Source organism: Myodes glareolus, chromosome 2, assembly GCF_982192425.1.
Source record: "Myodes glareolus chromosome 2, mMyoGla1.1, whole genome shotgun sequence".
NCBI lineage: Eukaryota > Metazoa > Chordata > Mammalia > Rodentia > Cricetidae > Myodes > Myodes glareolus.
This window is the reverse complement of record NC_142027.1, coordinates 65,669,270-65,687,066: the sequence shown is the minus strand read 5'-3', so window position 1 is coordinate 65,687,066 and position 17,797 is coordinate 65,669,270. Positions and strand designations below refer to the sequence as shown.

General features: G+C 48.2%; 1 protein-coding gene across 3 annotated transcripts in view; it reads right to left on the bottom strand.

The window, feature by feature from the left end:
* Nucleotides 1–16,956, bottom strand: part of Pdia5 (protein disulfide isomerase family A member 5) — an 88,807-nt gene extending 71,851 nt beyond the window's left edge. The window contains exon 1 of one of the 3 annotated variants that reach the window (XM_087901101.1): nt 16,813–16,956. In XM_087901101.1, coding sequence (XP_087757227.1) covers nt 16,813–16,848 — 36 coding nt within the window. In that variant the 5' untranslated portion in view covers nt 16,849–16,956. Of the gene's footprint in view, nt 1–278; nt 347–5,482; nt 5,540–16,812 lie in introns of those variants that run through there. The other 2 variants (XM_087901099.1, XM_087901100.1) reach the window with 2 other exon arrangements.
* Between the last annotated feature and the right edge of the window lie 841 nt (nt 16,957–17,797).

The window sequence follows — 17,797 nt, the reverse complement described above, 5'->3', positions numbered from 1 at the left end:
AGCTTAATTTAGTTTAACCCACATTTTGCTCAAAATAGCTTTGAAATGTCAGACTCTGGAAGTCTAGACACTGAAGAACCTGGTGGTAAAGGGACTGAGGGGTAAAAACAGACAAGGGTTTTAACTGGATGTCGGACGAACGGGCTGGCTGAGCACTCAGGGCCCAGATCTGGGAGCACTCAGGGCCCAGATCTGGGAGCACTCAGGGCCCAGATCTGGGAGCACTCAGGGCCCAGATCTGGGAGCAGCAGGAGTCACAAAGTCAAGCTGGTACCGACCTTGTCAGTTACTGGCTGAGTGACCATGGGCACAGAGGTCACCGCTCTTCAAAGTCTGCTTCTATCTCTGCAAACGGAAGGGGTTAAAGCTTTTTCCAAAGTTCTTTCCAATGGTAGCATTAGATACACCTAATACTGTGACTACCTAGAGGCAAAACTGCCTTCTGAAGAAGTGGCTGGCTTCCTTGTGCTGTGGTCACTGCAATGAAAGCCTCGTCTCAAAGACTCCCTGGCACCAAACAGGACCACCTGGTTAAACCCCAGACTGTGGAATGTAAGATTAAGTTATGTGGTAACTATTAAAAACAACCCTTAGCAGGTATCTGACAGGAGGCGTTTGCTTTGAGACAGCGTCTCTCTACGTCGATCAGGCTCTGGCCAGCCTCGAACTCACACACCACTATGCCTGCCTTGGAAGGAGTCATCTTAAATCAGCCAGCCGCAGTTATATAAGGTGGCTGGAACTCTAACAGCCTTGCCGAGAAGGTTCCCTCATACAACAGAGGGCTATCCCTCTCCAGACTTCAACACGAGCGGAATAAATGGTCTTCTTGAGGTCCTACCAATCTAGACCTTCTGATAAGCACACACATAGGTCTGAGTACCCAATCAAACAGCAGCTTCAACAAGAAGGCACCTGAAATACCAGACCTTGCACCCCACTTCAGACGGACAGCTTCTGAGGAAGGCAGGAGAGGGACTGTAGAGGGATTCACATATTGTGCCTTTCCTGACCACTGGCACCTTCACTGGGCGTTTCTGATCAGGTCAGCACCCTTCAAAGGTAACTACCAGCTGGGACCTCTCCAGTTCCCCCCTCTGGCCCTTTACTCTTCAGGAGGCCAGCTCATCCCTTATAAGGGTCCAGACAAGATGGGTGAGACAGAAGACGACTGTGGGATCTCACCACACGAACACCCTCTGGGAAGTCCACGTCCCCTGGCCTGCCTGTGTCACCCTGAACAATGCCAATCATGGGAGGTTTGAGCTCCTCCCCTCCCGGGTTAGCTACAACCATCACATGCTGAAGCCCATCATCCCCTCTAGAGACCCCAGGTTAAACACCCCAAGTCTTCACCCGTGATCTCAGGTCGCCCCTCGTTCTGAAGCATCTTCCCGAGACACGTGACATCAGAGCTCAGTCTGATGCTGAACGCTGTGCCGCCTGAGAAAAGTAATGCACTCCCTGGCACTGTGATTTATTTTTGGAAATAAGTACCCTGCTTTCATAACTCACAACACAGGATATTAATCACACAACCCTTTGCTGGTGGGCCACAGTTGAAAGAGAGAGAAAAAGACTGGGACGCCATTAGCCCAGCCTTAAAATATAGAACCTGACTGTTTCGGGGCTGGCAGGAGCCTAACACATCCAATTTTTCTGGCAAGCTGCTTGGCATGAGGTAGCGGGTCTCTTGAGAGTGTTTGTGCCCTTTGACTCGGTGGATCCACTTCTGAGGAGCTGTCCTGAGGGGATGAGCGAGCTTTCTGGCACAGACATGACTCACACAGCCCCAACAACCAGAGTCAAGTCCAGGCAAACAACCCAAACACCCCACAGTAGGGGAATGGCTGCACACAATGGCACAGAGGAATGAAGGGACAAAGCAAAAACATTGGCCTAGAGGTTAAGTTAAAATAAATAAAATAAACGAAACACTCATGGCATGACCACAGCTATAAGCAAACAAAATGATGCTCAGAAAAGACCGGCAGGGAACAAAAGGCACCTACGACTGCCCCTGCACAACTGCATGCCTCTTTCTCTATTTTATAGTTCAACATAGCAAGAAAGTTTGATTTCAATTTTTAAAGAAAAAAAAAATGACCACCGTTTGGCTACATTATGGAAAGACCTCTCAAAGAGTCTCCCAGTGAAGAAGTTCAACTTTACAGTGGCGAGACGTGGAAGTTCCTGAGTTAAGCAAAGGAGCAGCATTAACAGCACCAGGGATGGGGCAAAGTGAGACCATGGCCCCCCCTGCTATCACATGCTGAATGGAAACACCAGCACTCAAACTGTAGCTTGGGGATGCTGGCTCACTTCTGTAATCCCACCACTCAGGAGGCTAAAGCAGGAGGTTTAACGGGAGTTAGACAGCACAGCAAGATCCTGTCGAAACAGAAGAAAAAAACAGGGTCAGCAAGATGGTTCAGTGGGTAAAGGAGTTTGCTGCCAAGCCTGATGATCCAAGTCCAATATTCAGCACATGGAGGAAGAAGAGAATAAACTGTCATGAGTTTTCCTCTCACCCCAACAAGCACGCATGGCACATACACAAGCATTCATGCACACATGCACATATATGCACACACACACACCAAATAAATAAATGTAATTTTAAAAGTTATTTTAAAACTTAAAAACAAATGAACAAATAAAAATCTCAAGCTGTACAAAATGCTTCAAAAAAAAATGCCAAGGTCATAAAAAAACAAGTGAGAAGTCACCCTAGGACAAAGAGAGCTAAAGGACAATTGGGCACGCTGGGTCGAGCCTGGGCCCTGGAGTTGGCCCTACAAACCTGCAGCTGACACACCTGCAGATTCCATCAACTTCAAATTGAAAGCATTCCCGAGAACTGACCTGTACCGACTCATGGCGATTGTTCTCGCCACAGCCCCAGCAGCAGCTTGATGTTCACGTATCATAATGCAGCATACACCGAGCAGGCATCGTAAGCCAGAGATGACTCAGAGGGATTACAAACACAGAAGGATTACATACGTGTGAAACCCTGCGCTATTCTAAGGACTCTGAACACTCGTGGAGTTACATAACAGCAAGGTTCTTGGACCTGTTCCCCAGTGGCCACTAAGGGCCATCCGCTCTCATTTCCTGACTTTGATCATTGCATTGTGTTAGGTGAGATAATATTCCTGTGTTTTAGGAAATACAGTCATGCATTGCTTAATGACAGGAACTAGTTAATTCTGGGAAACGTAGCTCAACAGGACTGAAACACCGCTGGGTCACATGACTGCTCTGAAGCATTTAGGGAGCAAGGAACATCATAATATATACTCTGTCCATGTAGGGGAAGAGTCTAAATGGGATCGAATAGAGGGCCTAGGAGAAAAAACCCACTATATTCATTTTTCATGCAGCTCTCCTGTACGGCTGGCACTACTTCCACTTGAGAGACAGAAAAACAGGAAGGTTCATGCTGGGGGTGAGGGAAATCACTCAATGGCAAAACACTTGAGCAAGGGTGGAGACAGGAGTTCAGGTCCCCAGCTCCCGTGGAAACGCCAGGCAGATGTGCAGCTGTCTATAACCCCAGCATTCTGGAGGAGAGATTTGATCCCAGGAGTAAGATGGCTAGACAGACTAGCCAATCAGTGAGCTCTGGGTTCAGGCAAGACCCTACCTCAATATACAAGATATACTGAGAAAGACACTCAACACCAACCTCTGGCTGCCATACACATGCATTCACACCCACACACACATGAGTATACACATTCTAACACATACAGACACACACACACAGACACACACACACACACACACACTCGTGCACATACCAAACAAAAGCAACAAACACTGGCTGAGGCTGTGAATGTAGTTCAGTGGTAAAGAATCTACTTAATATGTGAGCCCTGAATTCAATCCCCAGCACTGCAGAAAGAAGCCCTAGCCACCAGCAAAATAAATAAATAAATGGAATCAACCTGCCCAGTAAAAGAAAGGAAAAACAGACGGCTCTAAGAGATGGCTCAAAGGCCTTCTGGCCCAGCCTGCTCTGCTATGGCAATACCAGCGTTTCCACACACAGCCAGCGCTCACCTGCCCTTCCTTCCTGCCCCTGCACTACTGGCTGGCTGTTCCACCACTTCAGGAACCACAGGTGTTCTATTTTGTTACATTTGTGGGGAGGTTGGTTGGTTTTTGTTTTCAGTTTTGGGGTTTGTTTGTTTCCTTTACAGGAACTCGTATATAGAATTTGAAAAACACTGGACTGGGGATGTGTGGCTCTGTGGTGGAACACTTGCCCAGCATGCACAAGGCCCTGGGTTCAATTCACAGTCACCATGAAGAAAAAGAAAAATTGAAAAATATCCTGCATGTAACACATACCTAGAAAAGTCTTTTTCTTTCTTTTCTCTTTCTTTTTATTTTATTTAATCTATTTATTTATTTATTTATTTATTTTGGTTTTTTGGGACAGGGTTTCTCTGTGTGGCTTTGGTGCTTGTCCTGAAACTCTCTCTGTAGAACAAGCCGGCCTTGAAGTCACAGAGACCTACCTGCCTCTGCTTCCCGAGTGCTGGGATTAAAAGCGTGTACCACCATCGCCCGGCAATATCTAACAAATTCTTATAACATGGGTTTGATGAGGCAGGTATACAAAATAACCCGAATTTTTAAATAAATAACTTATGCTCCTTCAAAGGACGAATCATAAGCATCTGTCTTCAACCGCACGGCAGAGCACTGCTCTTAAACCAGGAAGGAAGGTCGAACCATAGAGTAAGTTTGGGGATCACACCACCAATTTCTGATGTCATTGTTTATCCAGCAGGGTTAAGTGTCAAGAGTCCCCGAATGGGGGAGGGGGCAACAACACAAGCACAGGCAGGGCGGGGGTGGGGGGTGTGGAGGGAAGCAGAGACAACGGTGAGATAAGAGCTAAAGAGATGGCTAGTTAAGAGCCCTTGCTGCTCTTGCAGAAGACCCAGGTTCGATTCCCAGCACTCACAGAGTGGGGCTCATAACCATCTTCAACTCCAGTTCCAGGGAGCCCAAGGTCTCTTCTGACCTCTATGTGGGCCTTTAGGGGGTTCCCAGCACTAAGGTTTGCTCAGGGTTACACAGCAAGTAAGTGATCTCTGGTTCAGACACAAGTTCGAAGGACCCTAGCACACGGAGTGGAACAAAGGTAGTCAGTTACTCCTTGTCCTGTGCACACAAAAAGCTAGCTATGTTCTCAAACAGGTTGGCCATCTGGAAGCTGACAATCTGAAACAAGGTCTACATAGCACAGGCTTGTCTTGATCCTCCTTAATCAGCCTCCCAAGCACTGGGGTTACAGATCCGTGCCACCGTGCCTGGATCCAAACACAAAACTTTCCGAGTATCAACGTGATAAGTGAACAGTCCCTCACCCGATGACACCTGATGTGCCCCAGTGCAAATGTAGGTATGCTAAAAAAAAAAAAAAAAAAAAGGGAAAACAAAAGAAAAAAATCCATAAAATTACCTTCAGGTGACACATACAGGATGCATTTGAAAGGGAAATCATCTTCAGACATGGAATCCATCTCCAAGATCTCATTATGTATATGAAAACATTAAAAAAAAACCCTGAAATCCAAAACACACCTGATCCCATCATCTCTGCTAAGAATTCTCAGCCTGTTTTGCCTCCTTGGAGAAATCACTCCTTACGAAGGACAGCACAGCACAGTTTCTCCCTGTTTTCCACACAGCACAAGTGTGCCTGTCAACAAGGGACAAGTCAGGGGCAGGACAATTGATCCAGGAGCCTAGAAAAACAGGTTTGCTTAGCCTGAAATTGCAACTGCGGTGCATTTAACCAAGACGTACGTCCCTGAGGCTTTTAATGGTTCGGAAAACCTCTTCTAGGGCCAAGAGGGCTTTGGGTGACTGCCAGCCCAGCGTGCCAGGCCTGCTAACGAGGATGAACTGGTAGAATACACTGAATTGGGAGGGGGGGGGTGCATGGAGAGGAGAAGCAGGGGAGGAGGAGGTGAAGTCCCACTCTGGAAACCCAATCATGCCTCAAAGCTTCACTAATTGATAAGAAAAAAAGCAACTCAGGTGCCCCCGGCCCACAGCCCACAGCCATGTTTTCACATGCATTACCACATATTCTGTCCTCTGACACCAAGTCTAAAGCCACCTTTCCAGCCTTCCAGTCTCCACTCAGCAGCAGTCATGAAATCAATCAAGCATCTTTTTCAAATGACATGAAACAGGAAGATCAGAGCGTCTGAGAGGTGGCGAGACTAAGCATTCGGAGAAACATATCTGCAGTCTGTGTTGGGTGACAGAGCACTCTACGTCTAGCCTGTGTGAGGCCCTGGGTTCAACCCTCAGTACCTCCACCATGCCCCCCAAAAGGCGAGCACGTGTTCTGGCTGTAAGCCACTGCCCTGGGCATGAAAACTGAGGCTCAAAGCCTCAGTTAAAAGACTCACCTCAGGCCAAGCCTGAGAGGGCGTGTGCAGAGTCTGCCCAGGGTGTGAACAAAGCTCCCGTATTCTCTACACCTGGCCATGGGAGCACGGCCACAGACTTCTCTGGCGCTCTCTCCCGTTCCCTAAAGCTCTAAGGAAAAGAGCCAGGAGGTCAGCAAGTTCACTTTCCCTTCTAGCCACTGAGTGTGACGGACCGAAAGGAGCCATGACAGCCTGATCCATCTTCTTCCGCTAACCTGCATGCCTGCAATTCCCTAGAAGTCCTTCACAGAATATTGAAAACTTCATGTGCTCGGGCCAAGTTGCACGGCAGGACACTGGCAGTACAACTCAAGACAGTGGCAGAATGGCAGGCTACACCAGTCAGCGGAGAGCAGTAACCTTGCCTGCCAAACGACTATCTGCCACACAAATTAACACTCCCTGCTATAGTTTGGATTTGGAATGTTCCCCAAAGGTCCAAGTGTACAAAGCTTCCTTCCCAACTGCGGTATATTATTGCAAAGTCAGAGAATACCGGGACTCGGGCTCCTTCCTGTCTCTGCTCCACATTTGCCACAAGGTATACAGGCCTTTTCCACAGGCTGTCCCTGTACAGATGGTGCTGCCGCAAGCAATGGGAGCCAGAGAGCATGGACTCAAACCCAGGAAACCCTGAGGGGAAATAAGCCGTTCTTTCTCTTAAGCGAATTACCTCAGGGATTTTGTCACAGCCACAAGAAACGGACTCAAGCATTTTTGTAGCTGAATCCCACTTGTCCGCCCTTTTTGAGACAAGGTCTCACCGGTGGCACAGCTCTGGCTGGCCTGGAACTCCCTTTGTAGACCAAGCTGACTACAAACACACACAAAGATCTGTCTGCCTCTTGCCAGGGCCTCCTGAGAGCTAGGAATAAAGGCACGTGCTACACACAGCAGTACCACAACAGTTAGCTTCCTATAAACCCAAACTTTTGGGCCTTACTCTTAAAGACAGTTGTTTTACGGGTCTTGACAGCCCAGAAATCTGGTTTTTTATGCATATATTCATATATATATATGAACATATATATATATATATATATATATATATATATATATATGATATACTGTTCAAGTTTATTGGCCAAACCTTTGCTGGAGAAATCAGCACCTTCTCTTAAAGCAGATTTTAGCCACAGAGCCACAGCCTGACTGGAGAGGCTGCCACTGACGCATCTTTCAAAACCACTCTCTCAGGACGCCCATGTCACTCCCCTCCCCATTCAGTCAGAACTTTCCATCACTTCCCTGTCCAGTCCTCATCCCTCTGAAATGTGGTCCCTGTCACTGAGATGGCTCAACAATGTCCCCTACCCAACAAACCCTGTGGGTATCAGGTTCTCACAGCCCCTTAGGCCTCTGTGGTCCTCCGGTCTCCTAACTCTCCCGCCATCCTCTCCCCCGCTGTATATACACCGAGGCCTCTCTGAGCTCACTCAGTCCCTTTGTCCACCTCTCTCTGTAGAAGGACACTGCTAATGTCTCCAGCCTTGGCTACTCTGTTCTGGGCGACACACTCATTCCCCGCTGTCCTGGTGTGCCTTCTGGTCCTGTGATGAAAACACTCTGACCAAACACAATGTGGGGAGGAAAGGGTTTACGCTTCATCTTACACTTTCAGTTCACGGTTCCTCATGGAGAGAAGTCTGAGCAGGAACTCAAGCAGGGCAGGAGCTTAAAATGTAGAAACCAGAAGAATGCTGCTTTACTGGCTGGCTCCCAAGCTCACATTCAGCTCCTTCTTTTATACAGCCCAGACCCATCTGCCTAGGGACGGGGCTGCCCACAGTGAGTGGGGCCTTCCTCAATCGATTAGCAACCAAGAAGGTGCCTGCCCACCCCAACATGCCCACAGTGAGTGGGGGCCTTCCTCAATCGATTAGCAACCAAGAAGGTGCCCCCACCCCTACATGCCCACAGGCCAGCCTGATGAAGGAGATTCTTTGACTGTGGTTCCTTCTTCCCAGATGTGTCAAGTTGACAACTGAGATGTGAGTCACATTTGCATACTCAGCAATAGCTCTTACTGTGGGTTCAAGGACCAGGCAATTGTTAGAAAACCTAATTCCCATACAAACCCATATTGGATCCACTAAAATAACAAAGCCAGGTCAAAAGAGAATATAAGGAGGGAAGCTCAAAAACAAATATTTTTAAAAGAGGTTATTAGAAAGTAATATACTTAAGACCAAATTAGAAACCAGGAACAACTGGGTTTCTCTTCCCATTCACAGCCAGATCGTTTGCAGCCTCTCCAATCCAGAACATGGGTCCTGAAGAATAAACAGAGCTCTCTCCCGCAGATGGCTTCCAGAGGGACTTCTTACACAGTTAAAAAAAAAAAAAAGTTCACAGATTGGTGGCTAAGAGCACTGGCTGCTCTTTCAGAGGACCAAGGTTCAATTCCCAGCAGCCATGTGGTAGCTCACACCTGTCTGTAATTCCTGGTCCAGAGGAGCCAATGCTTTCTTCCGGCTTTGCACATGGTGCTCAGATATATGCAGGCAAAACACCCACACAAAATACAATGAGAATTTTTAAAAAAGTATAAAAGAGAAAAAAATTAAGGTTCACAAACCATTTTTTTATGTTCAAACGTTGGATAATCTTTTTTATGTATCTGTACCTATGAATCGGAGCCTGTTCATGGCAAAGAGGATGGAACCCAGGGCTTTGTTTATGCATTGTGCCTCTATATATACAGGGACTACATCATACCTCTAGCCCCTGGTATCCTGGAGCAATGTTTGAACCTCCTGCCTCCCACACGTTATTGGATACAGTGTACGAGAGTCTGTGAATCTGGGTGGAGAAGAGGTTCATGCTTATTTTTTGTTAACATCGGCGTACTTGTAAATGCACTAATGCTTTCTTCAACTTATGAATGGAGGTGGCACATGACCGTAGTGACTACAGTCACCAACTCCACAAAAATCACCTTTTCTTGCTCCTGAAGCAGATAGCCTCGTGTGCTGTTTAGGACAGGACCACCACTCTAAACAATGGAAACTCTCAAACCTGCCATCCAGATCTCCCACAACTCAGCAGCCCAGCAAATCTATGACCAATAAGTTATGGCCATCTTACTCAGCATGTGTGGCACTTCTGCTTTCCCTTCTAGTCCCAGGCACTCTGGATTACAAACAGGACCCCTGGAGTCTCGGGGAAGTCTTTCCTCAATGCCCTGCATCGAGGGAGGGATCGTAAGTGTTCTCTTGCTTCCTTTTCCAGCAGCTCCTATCTGAATGACATCACTAATATTTGACTTGGCCACTGGAGGAAGGGTGGCACTGGTCTGATTTATCAGTACAGCTCAAATGTCTGAGCACAGGACCCAGCTCATAAAAGTTTTCAAGGAAATAACCATTCTAAAAGAGAAGTGACTGTTGAATGGCCAAACTCCTGTCACACCCTTAGGATGCAGGCGCTGGTCCATTTCCTCAATGGACACATACAATATTCTGCCCAGGAAACAGCAAGATGGGACCCTTTGAAAAAAGGACATCCCTAGGGACCCTTGCCTACTTGGTCTAACAATGGAGGTTCGTTCCCTCTGGGTAAGGATTCTGAGTCACCTTGTACATTTGAACCCTAGCTCATTGCTCTCACCCTGGACCTTGTGAGCACTACAAACAAGGACTAAAGGATCTGCTGACAAACAGGACGCTGACGGGCTAGCAGAATGGCGGCACTCTTTGGAGGAGAGGTAGCTCCATCCCTGTTCCAGAAAGCTCTAATGAGCTGAAAACGGCACATACAACTGGGGCCTCAGTGTGACTCTGAGAATAAAAAAGATATAAAAAGGCTATTCTAACCTCACACCATCTGAGTGTCATTAGCCCCCCCAGTGCACAACTGCACAGCTAATGGCTAGCAAAAAGTGCTGGAAGGCTGGCATGTGGCAGAGGGTGGCCAAAGGGGATGCAAACCGAGCTACTTGGAGAGGAGGAAGCCAGCTGGTACCTAGCCAGTGGCTCCTCCCGGGCTGCAGCAGCAGTAAGCTACAGGACAAGTGGTACAGCCACTGCAGAAAACAAGGCCAGCTCGGCTGCTTAGACATTCAGGGCAGCCGCTGCGCCTCCACCGCCTGATCCAGGCACCCTCCATTCTTACAAAACAGCGCTCCTCCCCACCTTAGACCATAGATCCATCCCTCTCTGGGGTCCTCCTCCCTCTCTGGGGTCACAGTATTGAACCAGCTTAGCTCACCACATTAGCACAGAACCTAACGCCACCCTGAAGGAAGGGCACACGGATCAAGCGGGTCAACCCTATGTACCTCTACAGGCATGTAAGATCTGTCACAAATCCACTCACTAAAACAGTCAGACTTAGTGGAAGCATGCTGCAAGACAGGACCAAAAGAAGGGACAGACCAGGACACCACAGAGGAACAGCAAGCGAGGCTATGAGGGGCCCAAAATATAGCAGCAAGAGGTCTGGGCAGTTTACACAGCCTAAAGGAACTTACCCTCTCCTTGCAGCTGTTTCTAACCTGGGTACTTAGTTGCGAAATCAACCACACAGAACAGCCCTGCAGAACAAAACCGCAAAGCTGGGGTGAAACCCTCTAGGGATTAATGTGGTCTGGTTGGTGTGTCTCTGCCCCAAGAGAGGATCGACTTTCAGAAAGAAGGGGAAGATTTAACCCCTCAGCCTCTTTGTAGGCACCAACCAATCCCCAGGTGTAAAGCAAAAGAGGGAGAAGGCTAGGGTAAGTACCAAGAAGCCCTGAGGGAGAACCCCAGCAGCACAGGTCCCACACCACGTGGCACCCGTATCACATGATCCCCTGCTCACCAATGCATATGACCTATGCTCTACGAATGTCCTACACCTAGTATTCAACAGTTTGCTGCGATACCGAGGCTCCCGCTGATGTTGAGGTTCCCACTGATGCTGAGGCTCCCGCTGATGCTGAGGCTCCCGCTGATGCTGAGCACTGTGCAGCAGGCTTCTCACATTGCTTCTGCCCAGCATAATGGATACTATTACCATTTTATAAACAAGTGAAGATGGGGCCCAAGGCCATGCAGTTACAGAGCATCAGCTGGCTGAAAGCCGCTTTCTTTCCAACACATCACACTTGACCTGAAAAGATAACAAGGAGGAAAGCAAGAAGGAAGTGTTCTGGGCGAAGCAACTCAGCGTTTCCCCTCTATCCACTGTCTACGTGTTGTTAAAGAGACCACTTTCGTCTGTCTTTCTGTGGCCTACAGAATCCAGTCCCGGGCTTGGCAGACATTTCCACTTTTCCATTCTTATTCCCCACCACCAGACTCTTGGTTCCACTTTCCACCAGCTGGACCCCTCTCCTGTCTTGCTCACATCTCAGTCTTGGGAGGTTTCTTTCCCTGTCTGCAGCATTCACTCTTTCCACCAAATGCTCCTCCATCACCCATATGCCAGGGCCCGGGATAAGCGCCCACCACACATCAGTCAGGCAAGGATCCCAACAGCCACAGAGCCTGGAAGCCACCCTCCCTGTGAAATGCTTCCTGGGGCCTTTTCTGGTCACTCAGTGCCCACTGGCTGAGTCCCCAGCTGTCAGCACTTGGCATCCATGTGGAACTCAACCATAACTCCACCTAAGTACCCCACACATCTGTTTTAAGACTTCCTCGGTAATGTGTTTATTTCTGTAGGAACAGTGCACTCTAAGCTCCAAGGAGCATTATCAATGGCAATTAGGTCCCCAGGCCAGCCCACAAAGGCCTATTAAATATACAACGGTGCCAGAGAAAAAGACAACCCGCCTGAGTGTACCTCAAAAGCTCTGCAGGAGAGGCCACGGGGTGCATGTGCCTTCTGAATCTGCACCTTCTGTCTCCTGGGCTCTGAGCTCTCCAGTCACTGCAGGGGCAAAGGCACCACAAGCAAGCTGGAGAAGGGGAAATGGGAGGAACGCAATTCATAATTCAGCAGACCTGGCTCTTCTCTTGTTTCTGCTGAAGGCTGGGGGGGCGGGGGTGTAGTTCACAGGTAGAGTGCTTTGTCTAACATGCATGGGGCTCAAGGTTCAATTCCCAGCACTACAAAGTAAAGAGCAAACGTCACGAGCTCATGGACTTTTAAAAAAATATTTGTAAATATATGTATTATCTATTTTTATATAAATTTTATCAAGATTGGGCTTTTTGATGTGAAAAATCAATATACTATCACTGGGTTCAGTTTCAAAGACACAAAACATCACATCTAAAATACAGACATGAGTTGGGCAGTGATGGCACATGCCTTTAATCCCAGCACTCGGGAGCAGAGACAGGTGGATCTCTATGGGTTTGAGGCCAGTCTGGTCTACAAGAGCTAGTTCCAGGACAGGCTCCAAAGCTACAGAAAAATCTTGTCTCAATAAATAAATAAATAAATAACAGACATGAAAAAAGTACATGTGTGTGTTGCTGGGGCGTGAACCCTGGGCCTCCCAAATTCTAAGAACTACTTTGCCACTGAGCCACAGCCAAAGCCTCAGGCAAGATTTATTTATTCATTTACTTACTTACTTAGTTTAGTTTTTTGAGACAGGATTTCTCTGTGTAGCCCTGGCTGTCCTAGAACTCACTCTATAGACCAGGCTAGCCTTTGAACTCAGAGATCCACCTGCCTCTGCCTCCAGAACACTTAAATCAAAGGCATGTGCTACCCACCACTTAGCTCATAGGCAAGTTTTTAACTGGAAATATTTGGATTCATTTTTTTTTTAAAATCCTTTCACTGCCATTATCTTTGGAATTTGTTTGTACACTATTGAAAATTCCACCACAGTCCAGCAGAGTCCTTGGCCTGACATTTGAGAACCATCAGACTTGGAGGCAGCTACTAAGCCCTGACAGGACAGTTCTCATCCTGTGACTGCCCAGACACTTTATAACAAAGCATGCGGCCCTCAGGGAAGGCTGGGCTGGGCAGGAAGCACCATTTGGACAGCAGGAAAGCAGGCTGACAGGTCAAGGGGTCCTGCTCTCTGTAGTCCGGGAGCTTCTGGGGCTCACTTGTCCAGGTGCCACCGGGAACTGTTCTAGAAGACTAAAAATGGCTGCCAAGAAAACCTGTGAATTTTTAAACACTTTTCTGATCATATATATATATATATATATATATATATATATATATATATATATACATATTAGAAAACATAAAAAATAACAATCAAAGATGTAAGCAAAAGTCACCTACTATATCACTTTCTAGAACAACCAGTCTTACAATATTCTGGTAGTTTTTTCATCTGTAACTTCATCCACTCTGAAGTCTAGTTCTGTATCTTGGTTTTTACACACGAGCATTTTTCCTCTTTAGATGGTCTTCATCCACATCTTAGCATATCTGATCAACAAGCACTACTTGTAGTAAGCATATTCTTTACAACTGTCGCAATGGACTGAATGTTTGGTGTAGCCTAAAGGTCATATGTCAAAATCCTAACCCCCACCACACACACACACACACTGTGTCAGGTAGGAAGAGTTGCAGCCTTGGGAAGGTTATCAAGGCTGAAAGATTAAATATCCATGAATAGGATCAGTGCTTTTAAAGGGGACCCAGAAAGCTCTTGGATCCTCCCCCCCTGTCACACAGGATACAAGAAATCCGCGGTCAGCAGCCTGGAAGAGAATCTGCCCTAGAACCTGCCTGAGTCCTGGCATCAGTCACCCGGGCATCTGAAACAGCGACAGATTTGTCATTATAAGGACCCAGTCTATGCAGTATTTGTTACAGATGCCAAACTAACAAAGAAACACTACTTTCCAAAGTCTGAAAGAGGCCTGAAGGTTTTACACCATGCCACAATTACTGAGTAATTAATTTACTTCCGTATTTTGCATTTATAAAAAGATGTGGTCTGTGCACAGCTCTGAACACAAATCTCTGTTAACCCTTCCCATCATGGTTTCCCTTATTTGAGAGGGGTGGCTCCAAAACCTCCAGTGGACGCTGGAAATTGCAGATTGTGTAGAACATATAGACTTTTCTCATACACCCTTACCTGGGATCAAGTTTAATTTATAAATTAGGCAGAGATTTAAAATAACTAATGAAATACAGTAGTTATTCTTATACTGTGATAAAAAGTGAATGTGGTCTCTCAAAATACATTTTATACAATGCTCACCTTTTTTAGTACATGGTGGCTGGCCTGAAATTCTGAAGATGACCTTGACGTCCTGGCCCAGCTGCCTGGCTTTACACCACACCCAATTTATGTGATGCTGGGATCAAACCCAGGGCTTCGCGTTTGCAAAGCAAGCACTCTACCCTCTGAGCTGTGTCTTCAGACCCACCGTCCGTCTTACTCACCACAGACAGTCAAAAACTGGAACAGTAAGGCCATATATGCCAAGGATACTGAATTTTTTTTTTATTTTATACGGTATTAAGAACTGAATCTAGCACATGCTAGGCAGGCATTCTGTCACTGAGTTATACCCCCCCCAATTCTCCCCATTTGAGACAAAGTCTGCCCAGGCTGCCCTTAAACTTACTCTGTAGTCCAAACAGGGCTTTTGATCCCCCTGCCTCAACCTCCTAAGTAGCTGGGATTCCAAGCCTGTGTCATCAGATCCAGTAAGTACTTTTTCATATCCCTTGGGCCACACCCAGGGGCCTTCAGTCACTACAGAGTGAACAAAGAACCCAAAGAGCTCCTAGGGACCTGGGAGTCCCTTATCAGATCCACATAGCTTTTAAACTTACAGAGGCCCAACTAGTAGTCCCTTATCGCTGACTGCTGCCTGCCGATTCCAGGCTCTCATCCCTCTACCTCACACTTGCTTAAGGGAAAAGACATAAAATGCTTTGTTTAGGACTCCCAGCTGCCAGTGCTTTGAGGAAACTTCAGCTCTCTTCAACATGGCCTGTGGGGAAGTACCTGCAGACCTCTACCTAGGAGTATCTACAACACATTATTCCTGCACTCTGCTCCCGCCCACCTCAGGAAGGCCACAGGGACGCTCCCTCAAAGATAATGTATGGCTCTCCCGTGACAGGCAACCAGCAGCAGTAAGGGCATTAGCTCTTAACTGCTCTCGTCCTTCTATCTTTATTTGCTCCCGGATTGACTGCTGTTCAGCCACAGGCAACATCTGACAGAGGGCACAAAGTGTAGTTTGCTCTCCACCCAAAACTCAGGTCGGTGGCAAACACCGTGGTTGATAAATGTTTACAGAGTAAAAGTTCAGACTCCTAAGCCCTTGGTTTTACTGGAGGGATGGAAAAGGGAAGAAAGCAGACCGCTCCTCCCTCAGAGTTCAAGGACTGACATCCTGATGGGAGTCAGACCTACTGGCTCCAGGAAACTGATGGCAAACATCAAGCAACACCACCAGCAGCACCACCCTTACAGGGTCTCTCCTGGAGGGAGGACACGGAGCAGGGCACAAGGAGCTTCCTTCGCCACCTACTTCCACACAAGAGAAAACTCGAGGCTACGCCTTACTGGTGAACCCCAAAAGGCCAGGACCCCGGGAAGAGAAAGTGTTTCAGGCCACTCACCCCTCTCCCCCCACCCCCCAATCTGCTCAGTATCCTTGCCACACCCAAAGGGAAAACAGTGGAGTGACAGGAGCAGGAAGTCTTCCGGAACTGGTGGCAATGGTAGTGGGAGTGACGAGAATGGACCCAACACCGGGAGACAAGAAGTTATGGGAGAGATGTGGAAGAAGGCCACAACATCCTATCACAGTCACAACCACACCTCAGCCCCAGAGGCACACCCATCCCCACTTCTCCGGGGGATGCCCTGGAAAGTCTCCCATCCCCACAGTCTGCACCCCGGTCCACCCCCTCCTCCACTCCTGTATCACTCCGGTATCATTTTGCAGTCTACGGAGCTTGTTCCTCCGACTCCTCAGCCAACCCATCTGACAACCTCGTTAGCGGGTATCTTTACTGTTCCCAGCTCGTGGAAGAAACGCAGACACGTTTAAAGATCCGCGGCGTCACACTGCTCGAAAGTGGCCAGAGCTGGAGCCGGCGACACTTGAGTGTGGGAGCAGAACTCCTGGAGGTGGCGACCCCACCCAGCCCGCTACGCGCCCTTTCTCCCTGGGTTCAACCCATGAGCAAGGTTTCCTGCTGCACAGGTGGAAGGCATCCTCCACTCTGCACTCACACAGGTGCAGGCGCCGCCCGGGGGATTCTGCCTTGGCCGAGGGCGTCCCGGACCTGCGCCCCCGCAAAGTTGTGCTGGACCGCGAACCCCGAGCAAGGGATCACCCAGCCCGGCCCGGGCGGGGCGCAGAGGACCAGGACCCCGCTGCCACCCGGTGCGCACGCCCCCAACCGCCCCGGACCGCGCGCGCCCACGGCCACGCTGAGCGCACATGTCGCCGACCCGTAGCCTCACCCCGATCGCCAGTAGCAGCCCCCACGCCCGCGCCATCCCCGCCGCCTCCTGCCGTCTGCGCCCGGCTCCCGCGCACGCCCGCCAGCTCCACGGCGGCCAACAGCAATCGCCACTTCGCAGCCGCTCCCCGCCTCCGAGTTCCCGGTGCCACGTCTGCCAAAGCCTGCGCACTAGGCTGGGAGAGGCGGCCCGGAGAGGTGCCTGCTGGGAGTTGTAGTTCACGAACCACTGAGACGGACTCCTTTGCATTGGACTTTGCTCTGCCAACACGGAGCAGCAGCAGCAGCGGGGAATCAGGGCTGGGGAGGGTGAGGAGTAGGGGCAGTGGTTCACTTGGGGACCTTGCTCTGTGCCCGGAGCTTCAGAACCAACAAGTCACTCTACCCACAGAAATTAGTTTACCCACTCTAAGGATTAGGAGACAACTCAGAGAATTTCAGTCGTTTGACTGTAGATAACTAATTGTAAAGTCTAGCGTGGCCTGTGGAGGATAAGGTAAGCCCTATGCTTCCCAGACTCCGACTTTCCTCTTTTTTATTTCCCTTGGCAAAATTGTATTGAGAGGTCTGGAAACAATTTAGAGATCCCTAAAAAGTTAAGCATAGATTACCATATGATTCACTTACTCCTTAGGCATAAACTCAAAAGAATTGAAACGGGTACTCAACCAGTACTTGCACACACCACTGCTCCCAACAATGCTGTTTACATTAGTCAAAAGGTAGGAACAACCCAAATAACCTCAATGGAGAAAGTGTGATATCTGCCGGCACAAAAGAATACTATTCAGCCAATAAAAAGAAGTGTCACCATTTGAACGAATACCAAACTATGATGCTGATTTTTAAAAAAGATACATACTGTATGGTTACATTCATATGAAATACCCAAAGTTTGTAAAAGATACAGAGTGTGGGCAGATTATTGGTTGAGCTCAGGAAAGGAAGAAATAGAAAGTGACTATTTCATGGATTCAGGGAATTTA